The 21,863-nt window shown below is 33.0% G+C and overlaps 1 protein-coding gene across 1 annotated transcript; it reads left to right on the top strand.

Annotated features, from left to right (window-relative positions):
• The first annotated feature begins 441 nt into the window (after positions 1-441).
• LOC139483651 (uncharacterized) lies at positions 442-17,868 on the top strand. Its single transcript, XM_071267626.1, has 6 exons — positions 442-528; positions 1,325-1,373; positions 1,820-2,034; positions 2,923-3,061; positions 4,341-4,507; positions 17,575-17,868. The coding sequence occupies exons 1-6, from the start codon at positions 480-482 to the stop codon at positions 17,820-17,822; spliced, it is 867 nt and encodes a 288-aa protein (XP_071123727.1). The 5' UTR covers positions 442-479; the 3' UTR covers positions 17,823-17,868.
• Positions 17,869-21,863: the final 3,995 nt, after the last annotated feature.

Below are 21,863 nucleotides of genomic sequence, written 5' to 3'. Positions count from 1 at the left end.
AAATATGACAGCTCAGATCTTCAACTTTAATTTAAACTGTTTGTTTTATTTTGTTTTGTTAGTTTCTGTCTGTATGAGTTTTTTTTTTTTTTTTTGGTTATGTGACGTTAACAGTATTTTGGAGAATACCGTTCTATCGTATTTAAGAAGAATATCTTCGAAAAGCAGTCCTTTTGAGGCTAATTGCCGGATAAACACATTACGATAAACTACTTTGTCATTCCTATAGGTGGATGGAGTTTATATTTTCAGTCAATACGTCATTACTCGTATATTGAAATGACATATGTCCTTTAGACAATATTAAAGTGTTCCTCAACAGCAATCAGTAAATCAAATACGATAAAAATGAAGAACTCTGTGAAATATCATTGGATTTCAATAACGTATCATAATGATCATTAAGCATTACAAGATAATGTTTTTCAATGGGCTTTTATGACGTAGTGTATACTTGATAATATTTACATTTGAAATTCATGTTAACTTGTATGATGGTTATAATTTTAGGAGCTTTTTTCATAACAGGTATGTACATGTGATACAAAATATACATACACGAAAATGTACATGTTAAAAGATGTAAACACTAGGTTATAACTGAGTTTTGTCAAAATTTGGTTAAAATATTGACATGCTAATATTTAGACTACCATTTTGATTTTATACATTTTGTGAATCCAAATAAATTGACCCTATGTTGACACTTATCAATTATGGACTGTTGACGAGGTACAACGTATTGGCTGAGTCCCAAATTTATATATTATATATAAAAAAGTTTTAAAATGATATTAGCTCGATGTTACTATTTTTTAGTAACATTGAGTCAATAAATTTTTTGTCTAAGTGAGATATATGGATAGTGCTCGGCGGCGGCGATAGCAGAGTTATTTTATTAATTAAAAGTTTAATATTGAAGAAGGTAGAAGAAATTGCTGCTTCGTACTTTGTATGTAGATGCACTATGTAATGATATTTCTGTTTGTCATGTGTTCATTGTCCTTGGCTTTATTTACATGATTTGATGATGGGGTTATTAACAACCTTAACAGGCTGTAAACTGAACCCTCTCATTGTCGGTAACTTTTCATGTTTCAATGAATACAAAAAAGTGAAGATGCTTTGTAATGGTATTTTTATTTTTTTAATATTAAATTTCTATATTTTTTCTATATTTGGTATATGCGTACCTCATACCCTATCGTTGTATAGAAAGAACTTCTTTCATATTCTGGATGTTTATAAATTTCATAATTTCGATTTGAAATTTAATCTACAAGAGATTGTTTCTATCTAAAACAAAATGGTGGTTTTTTTTTAGCTCTCACTGTTTCTAATGGATTTCAACAACAAATTCATCAACAGGCAGCGTAAGTATCCCAACATGAAAGGCGTTTTTCTTTATTTATATGTTTAGCGACCCAGAATTAGCCTAACAAATCAGCAACCGAAAATTTAAAAGAACTGCAGTATTTTTATATTTATTTCTTCCATTACACAATAGAATCTCTTCTGAATATTTGTTTATACAAAGTGAAGTTATCTTAAACGTAAATAAACAATATTCTTTCTGTAAATTTCCTTCTGAAAATATGCGATACGACTTTAATGCCCATTCGAATTAAGATCCCTTTTTGAATTTGCATGAAGTAAATAAACACTCGTTTTAATTGTTTCATTTACAAATTCGATAAAAAAAAAAAATCAAGAAGAAAATTATTTTTTGGCAAAACCAAATGAGATTTTTTTACACGTAATTTGTTTGAATTATTTGAAAACTATTGAAATTGAATATTTTATTGTCAGTATTGTTTAGTTTACAGAAAGAGTTATTTGGTTACGAGGATGTTATGGAACATCTACAGGCTGGTTATCGTGTTTCTTACTACATGACGTCACCAGATTGTAACACGTCATTGATTCAACAGCAATTTCATGTTCCGTTTGGAGATAGCGTTGATTTCTACTTCCAGTTTAGCTATAATGGTATATGGGCTACCCAGTTCACCTCTCAGAAACACATTTCACAAGGTATTAGTGGAGGCAATCATTTAAACGGTTAAGTTAATTGTCGTCATTCTGTACATAATAAGAAAAAGCTAGAACTGAGAAACCGAAGGGATTATTGAAAACAACAGTTGAAGAAAAAAATCAAACACCACACGCAAAAAAATCTGAAAGACGATAAGACAAATATTGGTTCATAAAACACTACAACGGAACTGACCACTGAGTAACAGGAACATAGCAAAAACCGGTTGTACTTACTTTAGAAAATAGACATCTTTGACGTGCTTGTACTCTTACGTGATTACAATATTAGTTTTAAATCTTAAATGGGGGTTTGTAATATCGCTTCAATACTCAACTCTAGAACATTTTTTGCTTGTTTATTAAAAAAATGGAGACTTTTTTTTATACAGATGTTGATTTTATAGAATTCTTATTTTTGTAATTTTATTGGGGTGAAAATTTGTTGATCAAAGCACATTTTCTATAAATGGCGGAAGCGCAAGAGCATCGCTTTTACAACCCTAAAGAACTATAATAAAATGAAGCATTCTTATTAATACATTTCGATGCAACAACCATGGGATTTAGACTTATATACATATTTACGCTTGTTTTTGAATGCATTATTTTAAAATTGTCACTGATAGTACTTGCAATATAAGCTGTTGTATTTAAAACGCAAATAAAATATTATATTGGAGTATTTCCTGTCTGTTAGCTTCTAATAAAACATACCTAATTCAACTAATTTATAGTATTCTGTATGTTTAATGATTTGTTCAACATTTACAATTAATAAAAAAACAAGCCACGAATAAAAACAAAATAAAACAGTATGCTTTACTCTGTCGAGTTTCGCTCCTCTTGTAGTTCAGGCATTTCCTTCAGTTTCTATGTGTTTTCTAGGACGAGAAATAATTCTACGACAAGCTGTGATTGATAGAAACGATGTAGCTCACTGGAATATTTCAGTCACAGATAGAAGCTTTGGTCATGTTTTAGAATCCTGGAACTTCACTTGTTTTTTCGGAAGTGATAAAGGAAAGTAGGTATACAATTTTTCTTTACAAATTCTTAATTTGACATCCGGATTCTGTTTGTATAAATACATCAGAAAATACATAAAAAAAGGATAATCGTTTTCGTTTTTCAGATACAAGCTGTTGAAATTAACAGCATGCTACACGAATAATACAAAAGATGTACATAGGGGAAACCACAAAAATCACCAGATATATTAACTTTATCAATATTTTCTAATTCTTTGGTCCGTAGAATTAAAAAGCAATCGGAACGTGATTGAAAAATTTACGAAAAATCCATTGATGCAAAGAAAGTCTTTGATAACAGTGCTAGTTTGCAAGTTCGCTTTGTAGAAGAATAAAAAATAAGCGAGCATTAGTATATAACTTTGCGTTTCTCATCTATCGGATGAGTAAAACCCTTTTCAATTGATTTTTATAGTTCCAACACAGGGACAGGTTAGAGGGAATGTTTGGCACCAGCAATTATGTAAAACCTCGCCAAATTATGTAAGTGCCTGCCTTACATCAGGAACCTACAGTTCAGTGTTTGTCATTTTATGTTGTATTTCATATTTGGTTTTAATTTACTATTTTTTACATACACCAAGCCGTTAGCTTTCTTATTTGAGTTGTTTTACATATGTCATTTCGGGGCCTTGAAAAGCTTACTATACAATTGAATTTTGCTGTATGGTGCCTTACAGTAACCTTTAGTTATTAGGTCCCTGGTGGAGAGTTATTTTTTTGGGCAATCATACCACATCTTTTTACTTTTACAATGATGGTTGACTGAGAACAAAACTGTACGATAAACGAGATGATTTCAGCTTCCTTATAATGAAATTTTATTTCTATGTAGCAACAAACTAGCAGTTTATGCATATGTAGTATATATATATTCATGTTCATACATTATGCTAGATCTTGCTTTTTCTGTAATGGTTTCCTTGATTGAGGGTTTGACATGAAGCTATAAGTGGCGAATCTGTAGTCATCCTTTATAAAGTATAACGTGCGCCATCACGAGTTTGTTGACCATTATCATAATTATTGAATATGTATTTCACAGATGACGACGGCTATGATCTACTTGTCGTAACAACCATACTGTCCTATTTCTCGAATAAGACTTACAGACGAGTTCACACGTACATGAGTACCTGAGATTTGTTTGGGTTCGTGTTGCTCAGTCGTGTGTTTTCTTTGTTGTGTTTTGTCTTGTATACGATCTTGTGAGGGTTTTCCCGTTTCTTATGAGTTTGAATATATCTTTGGTATTTTCCACATCTATTTTTGTAGGGTAGCCCAACTGAAGTTTTATGCAACTGATATTAAACCTATCAAAGTTGTGTATTTGGAAGATATTAAAACTGCGCTGGAGACAGGAGGTCATGTGCGATACAGCACATCTTTCATTGACTGTCAGGGAGATTTGAAATGGGAAGCTTTAGGAGCGGAAATAACAGGTACTTGTTTAAAAATGATTTATCATTTACAAGGAGGACATATATCTGAAACTAACACTTAAAGTAGCTGTTAAAATAACTTATGGTAGACAATACCAGGGTACGTTATTTCATGTCCCTGTTCATCCTGGCGAACTAAAAGAGGGTTTCTGAATTCCTATCAAATTATGTGGCAAAAAAAAGAAAATTACGAAATTTTCAATAACCGAAATTTTACATATACATTGAATCCATCATATTGGAGTTACTAGATACTGTGTAATCATTTATTTTCGTTGGTACCGATTGTCGTGGATCGGAGAGCATTTATATTTTCAATGATATCTGATTTCGAGTGGTTTTGCAAAGTCTGGTTACACACCTAAAGAAAATGTTATTATAATTTGTTACCAGCCTAGTAGTCAGCACTTCTGTGTTGACTTGAGTTATCATTGATATGTTCATAATTATAAATTAACTGTTAACAAAACTTTGAATTTTTGAAAAACTACCTCAGGAATAGATTACCTTAGCTGTATTTGGTAAAACTTTTAGGAATTTTTGGTTCTCAATGCTCTTCAACTTTGTACTTTATTTGGCCTTTAAAAAAATTTTTGATTCGAGCGTCACTGGTGTGTCTTTTGTAGACAAAACGCGCGCCTGGCGTAAATACAAAATTTTAATCTTGGTATCTATGATGAGTTTATTTGCAATTAATACTGTCTTGAAAGATACTGGCCTTTCCTATGTCTTTAACGGGAAGCAAAATTTATGATAAAAGCGATGATTTTTCATTTCCTGTCGTTAATTTTCCATTTTAGATTGAAACTTTTAATCGCCTTCATTGTTTGCGTTCATGGTGTTTATATATTTTAACCTTTTTCGATTAGCTCGTATATTTAACAAGTTGTCAACTTATTTGATATAAACGAAAGAAGTATCGAAATACCCATCTGGTGCTGTGACTGAGTTGATACTGTTATGTTGTTTGTAAATACTATGATGTGCATGTTTGATGACGCAGGTGTCAGTACCCCGCTGGCGCTTGCCCCCGTTGTAAAGGGGTAGTTTCACAATAAAATATATATATATATATTATACATGTATGTGGTATCTCACCACTTTCTAGGATGCTATCGTGCATGTTCTGAAAAAGTATTCCTTTAAATTATATAAGAAGTCTACATGATTGAATGAAGGTTTTATTTTAAGTTATGTTTATTTATTGTGCAAAATGATTTTATGATGCTGTCGATTGTTCATTCATAAACAGTCATATTTGACAAATATGTTTGGTGAACGTTCGTCCCCGAGGGTATTACCAGCCAATATCAATGCATATCAATTAAATGGTCTTTTTGTTTTGTTTCATAAATTTACGATTTGAACTATTCGAAGCCCTAAGTATTTTCTTATCCCGGGCATAGATTACCTAAGCCGTATTTGGCATAACTTTTTAAAATTTTGAGTTCTCAATACTCTTCAATTTTATACTTGTTCGGCTTTCTAACTATTTTGATCCGAGCATCACTGATTAGTCTTATGTAGACGAAACGCGCGTCTCCCGTATCAAATTAGAGACCGGTACCTTTGATAACAATTTACACCACTGGGTCGATGCCACTGCTAATTGATTTGTTTTTGTCCCCGAGGGTATCACCAGCCCAGTTGTCAGCACTCCGGTGTTGACATGAATATCAATTATATTGCGTTTTTTTTATATAAATTTACTGTTTGCAAAAGTATGAATTATTCGAATTTCTTAGGATATTCTTACCTCAGACATAGATTACCGAAGTCGTATTTGACACAACTTTTTAGAATTTTTGGTCCTCAATGCTCTTTAACTTTATACTTCTTTGGCTTTCTAACTTTTTTGATCTGAGTGTCACTGGTGAGTCTTATGTAGACGAAAAGTGCGTCTGTCGTATCAAATTACAAGCCTGGTATTTTTGATAAATATTTAGCTATAAGAACATACTCACCCCTTCTCGTCCAATGAAAAGTCAGTTTTCCCCCTCTAATTTTCATCGTACATTATTTTATTTATATATCTGACATTTGAGGGATTTTTTTCTTTCAAGAAAACGATGCCAGACTGCTGATATATAAGGCAAAGATTTTTTTCGGAGAAACACAATACATGTAAATTTATCAATAAAAAGTGAGCATTTAATGTTGAATGGTTTGAATTTAAATATTTAAACAACGTTTATATTTATAGAAAAATTTCAAAAAAGGGGATTTACATATCATTGTGTTGCTTTTTAAAATAAAAACATCTCAAGATATATAAGTAATAAATTTTACCTGAAGCAGAAGAAAAACAAGTTATTCATTCGGTCCTCACAAACTATGTCCGAGCTTTTTCATTACATCCATTGAAATTATGATAACCTATGTTTTACATTTAGTTAATTATAAAAGTGAACTCTTATTTAGGTTTGAATATCACAATAGGAAAGGATAATTTTGTAAGATCACTCGAAAGTGTGAATATGTTCTAAATTGGTCAGACAATACCTGGTCATGTTTTATGAAAATTTTAGCCCTCGGCTTCGCATTGGGCTTAAATCTTCATAAAACATGACCAAGTATTGTCTAACCTATATTACATATCGGAAATAGTCTCGATTGGAGAACTTCATTTAGAAACTTTAAATATAAACTAGAGTATGAACTGTTCTTATCAATCGATTAATTTCAGTTGTCTTTGAACTATATTTTCGTTTCAGTAACGACATTAAAACTTCGTTCTGTAATCAGTTTCTCCGTAACTATGAATTCTTAAATAGAACCAGTTTCATAACAGCGTGAACAAGATTATTTCTTGGCGCCCCCAGGTTATCAATTGACTGTGTCAGATAAGGTTAACGTTCTTCTGCAACGCTTATTTTTCATATCGTACGTGCTATGGACATTTAAACTGTGGGGTCGCCAAACGTTCTAAACGCCTAAATCAAATGATATGAATAACTAGTAGAGGACTAAACCGTGTGTGTTGATTTAAATATTGAACACCTAAACTTGCTTTTATTCTTCTCGTGCATCTGCATGCACTTTACTCTTTTATCCTATTTAAATCCCCATTGGAAGGCATCTGACAGACTGAGTCTTATTAATCCATTTCGAAAAAATCGTTAAAAAAATGAAGGTATAGCTTCAACTTTAAAAGGACCATGATCTGGTGGGTAGAAGGGCAACCGTAAATTGATATGCATGCATCACTAGCCATTAAGTCAATCATAATGTAAAAATCAGAGTCGACCCTTGTTTAAAAATCCATATAATGTGAACTAAATAACTGTCCTTTCCTAGATTTAGATATTTCAATTTCACACAGAAAACCCCACATAACAATTGTCAACAAAAGGGACGACTTTTCATTCCCTTCTGTAAATATTCCTTTTTTCGATGGTGATGTTCCTTTGTAACTTTCTTATTTTTTGTTTGTTTCACATCGCCGTGACTGTTGTGAAGTTTTTGATTTAAACGAACGCAATCATATGTATTATTTGTAAATTACAGTCTAGGGTTTTGTTAGCACATAAAGATTTGGTTTGATTGTACCTTGAAGTAGACTTATATCAAACGGGATGGCACATCCTTATTTTAACGGAGTTGTTGTTGACCGTGCCCGGAAATTTGGAAACGGTCCTGGTTATCTTATTGATCCTTTAAATAAACTTATTTCAAAAGGTTACCAATTTATTCAATACTGTAATAAGATCTTTGAGTATAGTTTTTATTGGTATTAATACTGATTTTGTTATTAGTAATTTAAAAGCAAACTTAATATTAATGTTATATACAAATGCAATTTCTTGAATCTACAATATTTCGACTCCGGTATCTTGCATTTGGCATTGTGCAAGGTCATGTTTTTTTCTCTGACTGTTTATGACGTCTTTACACTTAATTAATTGAATCTCAAATGTGTACTGATTAATAGTTTTGATTTTTTAATATTATTCATTATTGGCTTCAAGCTAGCTGTCAGTGACTGCGAGTACTCTTATATCTGTACTTAGCGTCTTTCTGTTGTTTGGATGTACAAGCAACCGGTCACGTCCAATCTGTGTTTTTAATAAATTTAGTTCTATATGTATCAATCTGTTGAGTTAAGCCTTTTTCAGCTGTTTTTTTGTTGTTCTTATGATGTACTGTTACACCACTGTACCAGGTTAGGGGTGGTGTTTGGATCCCCCTAACATGTTTGACCCCGCCATATTCCGTATTTGTTTACCTGTCCTAAGTCAGGAGCCTGTAATTCGGCAGACCTTTTAGTTCCAACAAAATACTTTCACCTGGGTATATAAAAGATAATCTCACACTTAAATAAGTGGTATTGAGTGACTTTACTACATTAGTATACTAGTATATGAAAGTGAATTTACAGAATATGGCAAGATGTTTCCTCTTTTGTTTTTGAGATGATACTTTATGAACTCTGCTATATATGAGGAAAAAAATGTTGGTCAGTAGGGTGCACAATTTTTACCAATTGGAATAGTTAACATACCAACCCACCGAAATCAATAAATATATGCTATTGATAAACAAGTCCAGTATTAGTATCGTAACAGCAAAAGGTAGGTTACTCCTATAGGGTAAAATGTAAAAAATATTCGGTTTTTTAGGTGAGAGTCTAGGTTACTATTTTTCTTATGTAGGTGAAGGTATATAAAATGACGGGTGTAGTATCTTTGACGAAGTCAGGTAATAATTTCTCTACAGATTCTTGGAGGCATTATTGATAGGAACAACAACCTTATAATCGTAATTATTCTAGTATTAATTTTCATTATACCTCACTTTTGTGTTACTGTGAATCTAGGTGGAAGAACAATATAATAAGCAAAGTTTATTTAGGAGTATAATGCCAATCTGATAAGTTGCATCTGGATTGTGTCTCAGTATCAGTACATGTAGTGGTATTGAAATTGTCAGATATTCAAATAGTTATCAAAGGTACCAGGATTATAATTTAATATGCCAGACGCGCGTTTCGTCTACATAAGACATATCAGTGACGCTAAAATCAAAATAGTTATATAGCCAATCAAATACAAAGTTGGAGAGCATTGAAGACCCAACATTCTAAAACGTTGTGCCAAATAAGGCTAAGGTAATCCATTCCTTGGATAAGAAAATCCTTAGTTTTTACAAAATTCAAAGTTTTGTATTAGAAAATTTATAAAAAATGCCATATAATTGATATTCATGTCAACACCGAAGTGTTGACTACTGGGCTGGTGATACCATCGGGAACGAAACGTCCACCAGCAGTCGCATCGACCCAGTGATGTAAATAGTTATCAAAGGTACCTTGATTATAAATTAATACGCCAGACGCGCGTTTCGTCTACATAAGACTCATCAGTGACGCTCAGAACAAAATAGTTATAAAGCCAAACAAGTACAAAGTTGATGGTCATGGTCATCGTCATTATACATCACCTTTTCTGCATGATGTCTCTATTAATGACTTGCTGTCATTCATACAAAAGCCGTTAGGTATTCATCACATTCGCACGAAACTTTATTCATTACCCCTTTAAAAACGTCATTCTCTGTTCAATTTATGTTTGGAATCCACTGTTACAAACCCTCATTCAAACCAATACAAACTTCAAGCTATAATTTCGAATATTGCAAGTCACAGACTTTTCAAGCCAGTTCGCATTGGAAAAGATGAAAAAGAGAAAAGATCTTTTCTAAATCTTTCCTTTGCCAACAAAGGTCTCGATGGCGTCAACCTAGGCAATATCCTTCATCATAAATTAGTTCAATCGAAAATACCTCCTTATTTCAAAGACCAGTCTGTACCAATAATTTCTTATACCTATACCAAACCTATTGCAACTAAAATTTTCAATTACAAACGCGTTTTGCAGAATCTCGATATTGACGACTTCAAGTCTAAACCTCCTGATTGCACTTGTGCTAGTTCCCAATTCACATATAATCCTGCTGGCCACGTTATTACCGGTGTTCTTAACATTGTTAATAACATTTCTCTACGAAATGTGTTATCGAAAGGTCCGAAATATCGTGAGCCTAAATCCATCAATTGGAAATACAACTTTAAAATTTTGATGGACTCAGTCGAGGATTATGCCAGGCAATGGGCTAAACGTGAAAAGGAAGACGTAGACACTCTATCCGAATGGATTAAGGCAGTGAGGTCGTTAATACAAATCAGAATTAAGAAACTGAATGGGTCCATCAATGCCCATGTTACGTCAATCTTTAAAGACCCAAATGTTGCTAAACACTTATCCGACCTCCATGATAAATATGTTGTTGTCCCCGCCGACAAAGCCCCAAATAACATCGTTTTTGTCTGTAAAAGTCACTACATTAATTGCTTGATAAACGAATTAGGTATAGACAATTCACTTGGAAACTCAACATATACCCTCACGACACTTACCAAAGAGGAAATCCTGGATAATCATAGGTCTGTTCTTTGTTCCTTTGGTATTTCAACCAAAGATGAAGAACTGGATCTTCCATCACTGCATTGGATACCTAAACTACATAAGTGTCCTTACAAACAACGGTATATTGCTGGGTCTTCCAAGTGCTCCACGAAACCTCTTTCTAAATTATTAACATCTATTTTATCAGCAATCAAAGACGGGCTTCAAAGTTATTGTGAAACTGCCTATTCTAGAGGTGGCGTGAATCAGATGTGGATACTTAAAAATTCCAAAGATCTTTTAGAGTACATACATTCTAACTCTCTTTCATCTTGTAACAGTATTAAAACATTTGACTTTTCTACTCTGTACACAAGTATTCCACATTCCAAACTAAAAGACAAATTGAAAGAGTTGGTATTACTTTGCTTCATAAAAAAGAATTGCCAACGTAGATACAAGTATCTTGTCTTAGGGAGGGATAAATCATACTTTGTAAAGAATCACTCTGATTCAAACAAAAAATCTCTGAAACCGATATTATCAAGATGCTTGATTTCTTGATTGACAACATATTTGTAACGTTCGGAGGACGTGTTTTTCAACAGACTGTCGGCATCCCAATGGGAACAAACTGTGCCCTCTACTTGCCGACTTGTTTCTTTATTATTATGAGGCTGACTTCATGCAGGAACTTCTTAGGAAGAAAGATAAGAAGTTAGCAATATCCTTTAACTCTACTTTCCGTTATATAGATGACATTCTTTCACTAAACAATTAAAAATTTGGTGACTATGTGGAACGCATCTATCCCATCGAATTGGAGATAAAGGATACTACAGATACAGTTAAGTCGGCTTCATATCTTGACTTACATCTAGAAATTGACAATGAGGGTCGGTTGAAAACAAAACTTTACGACAATAGAGATGATTTCAGCTTTCCAATTGTGAACTTTCCATTTCTAAGTAGCAACATTCCAGCAGCACCTGCATACGGGGTATATATCTCCCAATTGATACGATATTCCCGTACTTGCATTTCCTATCATGATTTTCTTGATAGAGGGTTACTGCTCACAAGGAAGCTATTAAACCAAGAGTTCCAAATGGTGAAGTTGAAATCATCCCTTCGTAAATTTTACGGACGCCATCACGAGTTGGTTGACCATTATGGAATAACCGTTTCACAAATGATATCGGATATGTTCCTTACGTCGTAACTACAATCCCCTTCCCTTTCATGAATGTGACCTACTGAATTAGACTATTTACCGGATTTGTAATCACATAAGCAACACGACGGGTGCCACATGTGGAGCAGAATCTGCTTACCCTTCCGGAGCACCTGAGATCACCCCTAGTTTGTTTTTTTTTGGGGGGGGGGTCGTGTTGTTTATTCTTTAGTTTTCTATGTTGTGTCATGTGTACTATTGTTTTTCTGTTTGTCTTTTTCATTTTTAGCCATGGCGTTGTCAGTTTGTTTTAGATTTATGAGTTTGACTGTCCCTTTGGTATCTTTCGTCCCTCTTTTGAAGAGCATTGAGGACCCAAAATTTCAAAATGTTGTGCAAAATACGGCTATGATATATAATCTATTCCTGGGATAAAAAAACCCTATTTTTTCTGAAAATTCAAAGTTTTGTAACAGGAAATTTAAATATGCCAATGCCAGTAGGACAATATTCAATATATGCTTTAATTATGGCGACGATATTACTGTTATGGTAAAAACAAAAAAAGAGTTATCCTATCGATGGTGTTATGTTCCTTTTGAGATAATAAACCGAGAGAACATCTATATAAAACATTTGCACAACATAAATTCTAGTTGTGAAACGCGAAACCCCGATCAATAGATTTACTCCATAGGAACAAACAAATAGTCGAAAAATATTAAAATACCAATGAAATGCAGCAATTCAGAACTTTGTATCTGTTATTTTAGAATTTTTTGATACCTAAACTTACACCACTAGAACGATGTATAACTCACGTTTATTTACCTTGGCAATGTAGTAGAGTTATCTTTCTTAGTGCATAAATATAGCTGTCATGTTTAGTGTTGGTTCTAATTTTATAACTTGAATTGATTGCAAAGGTTAAACTTGAAATATAATCTAAGTTTTACCCAAGTAGCTCGTAGTTAAATAACAAACAAACTGGAGTTGTTGTTTGTTGGTAGAATTATAACTTAAGATAATAATGAAATGCAATTAGAAAATGTACCGGTATAATTAAGGTATTTAAATCATATACATAAACCGTTATAAGTTTACTGTCGGACATATTTGTTTGGAAATTACAAAATCCCAATCGAGTTTCAATTCCACAGACAAGGGATTATTTATACTGCAGAATTGTTAAGTGTCTAAACCATTTCTCTTATATAGAGTTTGGAGAATCTTTTACGATGATGAAGCATAACCGATATGGGCTCCTAAGTACAGCGTAGGACTAAGTACGATGGATCACGTTACCTTTACTTAAATAAATCTATTGAAAATACCATTTAGAATCTTCGTGCTAAGTAACGTGAACCCTAGGTGTGATCTCGTGTGCTATTGAAGGTTGCACATATACGACTCCCCTAGCTATATATATAGTGACATCCCCTTATCTTACTCATGCTGAGTACAAATACTGTGATATGAATCTAAATCGGCGATGTCACCATGCATTTAGGAAAAGTGGTCGCAATCGTAGTAACGATTATTAGAACAAAATGTGACATAGATATTTCATAACGGTTAGCCAACTCGTTATGGTGTACACAAATTTTTTGCACGGATAACTTCCACTTAAACAATTGTAAGCCACGTTTTAGTCGTTTCATTTTAAGCATCAACCCTCTATCAAGAAAATCATCATAGGAAACGTGAGCGCTTTAAGATATTTACTTCAGATACAGGCGCTGCTAAAATGTTGCTACAAAGAAATGGTTTATTTAAATCGGAGGCTTAAATGCCTTTTGCCTTTATCTCAAGTATCAGAAGCAACAAGGTGTAGGAGTACCGTCCACTTGAGAACAATATGTAGTTGACTACAGCGTACGCTACACTAAAACATTGTATGTAGTGCCTTCACTATTTCTGTGGACTATACTCTTTCGAATGACAAACTCTATGTATATGTAAACATTTAATTAACGCATTGTTAATCTAAATTCAGAACTTTATATTTAGTTTCTCATCATATTGTTGATTGGTTCAGGTGTTAAAGTATCAGTACCTGTTTTTTGCGCCAAACCCTCGGTGAATAAAATCATCAGAAGATAACAGGATTACAATTTTGTACGCCAAACATGCGTTTGTCCACAGGAGACTTAAAGTTAAATGACCAGAAAACGAAATTGAAAAGCATTAAGGACACAACATTAGGAAAGGTTTGCCAAATACAGCAAAGTAAATCTATTCCTGGGGTAGATAAAGGCAACAGTAGTATACCGCCGTTAAAAACTGAAAAATCCATGGACAAAAAACAAAATCGGGGTAACAAACTAAAACTGAGGGAAACGCATTAAATATAAGAGGTGAACAAAGACACAACATTAAAATGTAGCACACACAGAAACGGACTAAGCATCAGACAAAATTCGATGAGAATAACAAATATAACATCAAAGCCAAATACATGAATTTGGGATAGAAATTACTAAGTATTTCGAAAAAAGCAAAGTTTTGTACACAATTTATTTATAATCATGACCAAAACAATGACACTTCATGTCAACACAGAGGTGCTGACTACATGTATTTGGTAGGTGATAACCTAGGAGGTGGGAAATCTCCATCAGCAGTGACATCTTCCCAATTGATTGCGCTAGTACAGGTAGAGATTTTAAATGTTTTATATAATTGTACGATAAAAGAGACATAGATTTCACGTTCTCTTATATATTTTTTTTTGAATTTTTAGTATCCATATCAGACACTTAGAGTAGATAGTTTCACAGTAACTCAGAAGATATTTTGTTGGGAATGGAGCAGCCCTAGCAATATAACTTCGTTTGTAATTAAGGCATCAAGTACAGTTTATTAATATCCAGCTTCTCTTTCTTTTGGTTAAATTCTAGAGAAAAGAGAACAGATAATATAAAAAAGAAGATGTGGTATGATTGCCAATGAGACAACTATCCACAATAGACCAAAATGACACAGACATTAACAACTATAGGCCTTCAACAATGAACAAAGCCCATATCGCATAGTCAGCTATAAAAGGCCCCGATAAGAAACTGTAAAACAATTCAAACGAGAAAACTAACGGCCTCATTTATGTAAAAAAATAAAAATAAACGAAAAACAAATATGTAACACATAAACAAACGACAACCACTGAATTACAGGCTCCTGACTTGGGACAGGCACATACATAAATAATGTGGCGGTGTTAAAAATGTTAGCGGGATCCCAACCCTCCCCCTAACCTGGGACAGTGGTATAACACTACAACATAAGAACGAACTATAAAAATCAGTTGAAAAAGGCTTAACTCATCAAATGGACAAAAATACAAGTGGACGATCTACAATGGTTTAGAACTTTCTATTTGGTATGTGCCAGGAACGTACATGTTCGATGTAAAGGGATTGTGAATACCCAATTGTCTTATTAAGCAGTTTATGTAATGTGATTTACCGACAACAAAATATGTTGTTGGGGTGTTTGTCGGCAAGGACTACAACGTATTTTAATAGAGCTATGACAGGTTCTGCCAAACAAACATGTTAGTCTTTAAGGATCTTCAAATATAGATATATTTAGAGAACCAATACGTGTTTTATTTCTGAATTTTATCGACGTTCTTGCAGAAAGAATTTACGCCCCCTATTTCACGTTCTGCCTTCGTCTGACATAATCCTCGACTGAAGTCATTAGTATGTTACGTTGTGGTTCAAGTTTATGAATTAAGACTAGTTGTATGTCAACAAGAAATAATTAACATACTTTGCATGGAAATGTTCTTGACAATTTTCAAGTTTCTATTGATAACATGACCAGCCGAATTATATATGAATGAAGATATTACACAGGTGCAACCAACATGTTTTGAAATTTGAAGACAAGGAGGAAAAATGTTTGAAATCTATTAAAAATGCATTGTCTGTTTTTAGATTGTTAAAAACATTATACTTCTAAAGTGAAGTACATTAAGCAAGCTGTATTTTGAATCAGTATTTTTATTTCTGTTCAGTTGCATCGATATCATTTTGTCCTTTGTGTATTCAGATGTAGTACTAATGGTTTACTCATTACATATTTTTCTGGAACGATTATAACAGTGTTCTAGACATTGTTTACTAAGTACCTCGCAATATCCTATCCTTTTTAACTTTGTCACACATGGTTCTGACTAGCCTCACAGTAAACATCGTTTCAAGTAAATGCTATTTCTAGAAATAGTCGCTGTAATCCAATCACCACAAATGTAAAAGAGGTAGGACCAAATGTCTTTTTTATTAATCAGGGCCAATTTCAAAAAGTGCTGAAAAAATAAAATTTACGATTAAAGCAATAAATACAAATGTTTTTTCGAGATTTTCTCGCTGCGTTAAGGATCCATTGTTGGCTGTTATCTGCTCTAAGGTTGGGTTGATGTCTCTTTGACAGATTCCCTATTTCCATTCAATTTTATTTTTGTTCAATATCTCGATTTTTGTGTTTTTTGATATGTCTGTGAAATAGTTAATTGAAACCCCCAAAAAGATGAGAGTCAAATATGCGATATTTGCCGTTGTTTATGCGTAAATTTGTTGTTTACTTTTAGTTATCTTTTTTGCTATTGTTACCGTCATTCACATTTGCACGAAATTTCTCATTATTCAAATCAATTTGAACAGCAGGGAAACGTAAGCTGAACGTTTGATCATGTCACCATTATCATTATAATACTTACCCCAAAGAACACTGGGGATTATATATAGAAATATGGCCTTCTCCCGACAGGTAGATAATCCTTTCCAATAGGGGGTCGTCCGTTTGGTTGTGCAGGATATACAAGTACACAGCCACTTCATGAGAATGAAGACGTTGAAAACTCTTGTAAAGAGACTGCTACGCTCTTTGCACTTTAAGGACTCTTGTTACAACTCTTTGAAGGGTCCTGTTGAAAGACAGGATATCTGTCTCTGTAAAATATTATAATTGCTCAGTGGCAGTCTCAAATCCTCCTACCTTTATTCCGGACGGTATCTATTGCAGTACCTCCCTATTAATTGATTTATGATGTATTAATGCCTCTTTTAAGCACCACTTTTTTCCTTTTTCGTGACGGTCAGTTTTGATCGGTGACGGAAGCCGGAGTGCCCAGAGAAAACCGTCGACGTTCGAAAAGAAAACTGACAACCCTAGTGAATTAACACGAATGGGGTTCGAACTCTCAACTTAAGTGTTGACTGGGTAGTGATTACAATAGTTACTACTTAGACCTCTTGGCCACAGATGCCCGTCCCACCTATGGAATTTATTGTTAATTTGCATTCGTCCTAAACATGCATAAAATGTTTGCTCATGATGACGTTTAAATACCAACAATCAATCAATCAATCATTTATACCTTTAATCTAATAAAACATATATAATTTGGGAACTGCGTTGCACTGCACATGTACATATAACTATGAGTTGTGATGATTATATTTCGTATTATATGTATTTTACAGATTTTGATATTACAAAGGTCAACAACGTAACAGTAATAAAGACAAGCAAGAAAGCTACAATAAAAGGTGGCATGACAAACTTTGAATACATAATCTTAACTAGTTATACCACAAAAACATTTGGAGCATATACTAATTTCATTGTAACCTACAATACAATTGACCAACCTGCACAAGAGGTGTATAGAGGAAATATGAACTGCAATTTTCAATCTGGAGGAGGCATTAACTATTACCTTGGAGTATAATTTTCAAAGACGAGAAACAAAACGCAGAGTGGAAAAAATATGACAAAGAGTGTATCAGCTTTATATTAAACTATTCACGAAGGAGATAATATGATAATAAAGAGATGTTTTATTCTATTGTTATTTGTTGAATATATGACTTGAAACCATTCTTAGGGAGACCGTTTATAATTGAGGAAAGCAGAATGAAAGTTGATATTCTGTTCATTAAAAAGGCATTGTTGACGAAAGGGAGGGGAAAAATCATACAACAATGTAACGCTGCGTTGAAGCCCCCTTGGTGACCTTTGGCTGTTTGCTCTTTGGTCTGATTGCTGTATATCTTTCACACATTCCCCGTTTCTATACTCTATGATATTTCCAAAGATATACGGTTAACTCTGTTCCTTTACGGTTTGTTGTCATCGTTTGATATATTTGTTTTCTCCGTGCTTTTTAGTGATGTTATTGCTATAGATCTTTATACGATATATGCTTTGCCAATTTTGGAAGAACGTATTACCTATTATCATTTTATTTGATGCAATTAGGGGTTCTTGTTGCTCAGTATTTTAATATCGTTATCCTTGAGCCAATACACATGTTTGCATAACCTACTACTAAATTGAGAAAGGAAATGGGAAATGTGTCAAAGCGAAAATAACCCGACCATAAAGCAGACAACAGCCGAAGGCCACCAATGGGTCTTCAGTGTAGCGAGAAACTCCCGCACCCGTAGGCGTCCTTCAGCTGGCCCCTTAAAAATATGTATACTAGTACCGTGATAATGGACGTCATACTAAACTCCGATTTATACACAACAAACTAAAATAAAAAATCATACAAGAATAACAAAGGCCAGAGTATATTATACTGCTTATATATTTTACCATAATTTCAGTTGTCGGTTTAATGACATTTAATTGCACAAATCATGTAACACACAAATATAAAAGAGAGGCGAAAGATGCACCAAGAACATTAAAACTCAAAAGTCGAAAATAAACTGACAACACCTTGACAAATAAAGAAATAACAAACAGACAAACAATAGAACACAGCAAATAAAACAAAAGACTAAGCAATACAAACCCTACCAAAAACTTTGGGTGATCTCCGGTAGGGTTAGCAGATCCTGCCCTACATGTGGCACCCGTCGTGTAGCTCGTGAAAGTACAAACTCGTTAATAAGTCTTATTCGTGACGGTATACTCCATAACGGTCCACCAACTCGTGAATGCGTCAGTAAAATTTACGAAGGGGTGATGTAAACTTTACCATTAGGAACTATTGGTTAAATAGGTTCCTTGTGAGCAGAAACCCTCTATCAAGGAAATCATGACAGGAAATAGTTATTATTCATCTTATTGATACTTTACATCTTGTAACATAGTGCAATTTTACAATTTTTAAATATTATAAAACACTGCTGACTGTTGTATCCCAATTTTTCACATGTTAACCTGTGTTTGTTTTCCTCGCACATTGTTGTCAATATAATGAAATTCTATACTACTGCCCTACAAGCTATAGGTTTTGCTAACTTTACAGAAAGGTTCAATCAACCAGTTTCTGCATAAGAAAATGTCTGTATCTAGTAAGGAATATATGAGTTTTTCCTCTTTAGTTTGACGTACTTAATTTTTTTTTGCCATTTGATAAAGGACTTCCCGTCTTAATTTTTTCTTGGAGTTCGGGGTATTTTTGTAAGTTTACTTATCATGCTTATTGTTGAAAAATAAGTTTCAGATTTTTCTGCAAATTGGCTTTCTTTTCTTTGCAAATAATGTATGTAAACACTTAGTCTGAAAATATTACTAATATTAACTAATTTACCTCAACTTTTGTTGACACGTGTCTGAGATTGATTCATACATATTTTTGTATTTACAATTATGTTTTTGATGATGAAATTTAAAATAAGTTGACTGTTCTGTACTGATGTAAGATTTTGTTATTCTTTTGTTGAATGAATCGTTTAAAAGTTTATATTCAATACAAATATTACATGTACACTCATCGAAAATAGTAGTATTGTTCATTGGACTATCACACAAAATCTTCACTGCATTGGAAGATGTCTAGTTATATATGTTTTTAATGTTACAAATATTATGAGATTTTAATAACTTCGATTTAAATCATTATTATATTTTTAATACTTTTTGAGGCCATTCAGAAACACCAGACAAACTGTACAATTGTTTATCTTAATTAATAACCATAAACACACATTTCGAACAAAATTCCATTTATTTTAAGTTATGAATGATTAACACTGATATGGCGTTGAGTAATTATTTGTTTTAATATATAAAAACAAATATTCGGATGCAATTAACATTTAAAAGATTTGATATTTTAACTATGTCTTGATTCAGTGCATATTGATTTTGGCCATCCCTGGCCTTTGTTTTTGTGTAGTATTATTCGATTACAACAGTAAACATATATACTAAAGTATTACAGTGACTCATGGAATAATATATCATGTCATAAATTACCAAAATAGCCATATATTTCCTGGAAATATTTTGAAAATGATAATATATATGTTATCCTCAATGTTTCATGGAGAATACACAGATATGGTCAATCATCTTTAGTAAAAGGGTTATCATTTTTTGAATCATATTCATTTGTAAAAACAGTATATTGTACTAATTTGTTTAAGTACTAATAAGTTTGAAGTGTCAACAAAGGGACTATCTCGTAAACTTCTACCAGAGCAACTTCGTTAGATATTTGTCAGATTATAGTGGCACATTTGCGTATAACAGTAAATTACGTGGTACAAATTTTACATAGACAAATTCATTAAAAGCCTCATCGCACAATTTAGCATGTGTTTCCACAAAGTTAAGGAAAAAAAATCAATTTCTTAGTCGACGTATGACGGGCTCGGGTGTGAAGACTTCATATATAATACCTAATGTTTCCGAATTTGTTTTAAAATTGTTGCCTGATATTTGGAATCTTCTAGTTTTATTCATGTAGTGCCATTAAAATATTTGCAAATTAGGGGTAAGTGGGCAAAATGGTTAATAAGATGGCGTTTGGACTAAAAAATACAAACGAAATGCTTATATATGCTTTCATGTCTATTAATTTTAAATTGATTGTAATTATAATTCTATATTTTTGTATTATTTAGATACACGATTAAGCATCGTCGACAATATAATGGAATTTGATGCGACTATCATACAAGTGAGAGGTTTGGCTAGCTATAAAACCAGGTTCAATCCATCCTTTTCTACATAAAAAAAATGCCTGTACCAGGTTAGGAATATGACAGTTATTATCCATTCGTTTGATGTGTTTGAACTTTTGATTTTGCCATTTGATTTGGGACTTTCCTTTTCGAATTTTCCTCAGAGTTTAGTATTTTTTGTGTTTTTACTTTTTATTAATCAAATATGAGAATAAAAGTCACATCGATGAACATGAATTCGTCATCTAATGCCCCTTTAACTTAATTTTGAAAGTCTGGAATAATTTTGAAATGTTCAACATTGTAGCGTACATATAATGTTTTATTATACCTCCTTAATTGTGTTAAGTCGTGTTAAATTCTATGCTGAAGTTTTTTTTTAAACATTTTTCTTCTTTTCTTTTCTAGTTATCCTATCGATAAACATTTCTGGTATTTTTTTATAACAAATATATTCTGTCCTGAAAAAAGACGAGGAATGGATGATTCATTCAAATAAATATTCATGTACGTTTTCCTATAAATGTATTATTAAGTGGAGACGCATGTGACCACACGAGACGCATTAATACGTCTAGTGTATTCCTGAATTGTATTTATTTAAATAAAAAAACATCAATGTCAAGTCTGATTTGTACCAGAAGTATCAAATACTTTCATAAAATATGACGTCACATATTCACATAGCACTCCTGTTCCCATGACGTTTCTAGATGGATTGGTCGAACAATGTTAATGACAATGGTTGATAGGACTAAAGCGGCTATTTACATCTTTATAGTTTTCTTGTTTCACACCATCTGGGTTGAAAGACAGACACAATGTGAATTTGATTATCGCTATGATTC

The sequence above is a fragment of the Mytilus edulis genome, chromosome 7 (genome assembly GCF_963676685.1).
Source record: "Mytilus edulis chromosome 7, xbMytEdul2.2, whole genome shotgun sequence".
NCBI lineage: Eukaryota > Metazoa > Mollusca > Bivalvia > Mytilida > Mytilidae > Mytilus > Mytilus edulis.
This window is presented reverse-complemented; position numbering and strand designations above follow the sequence as displayed.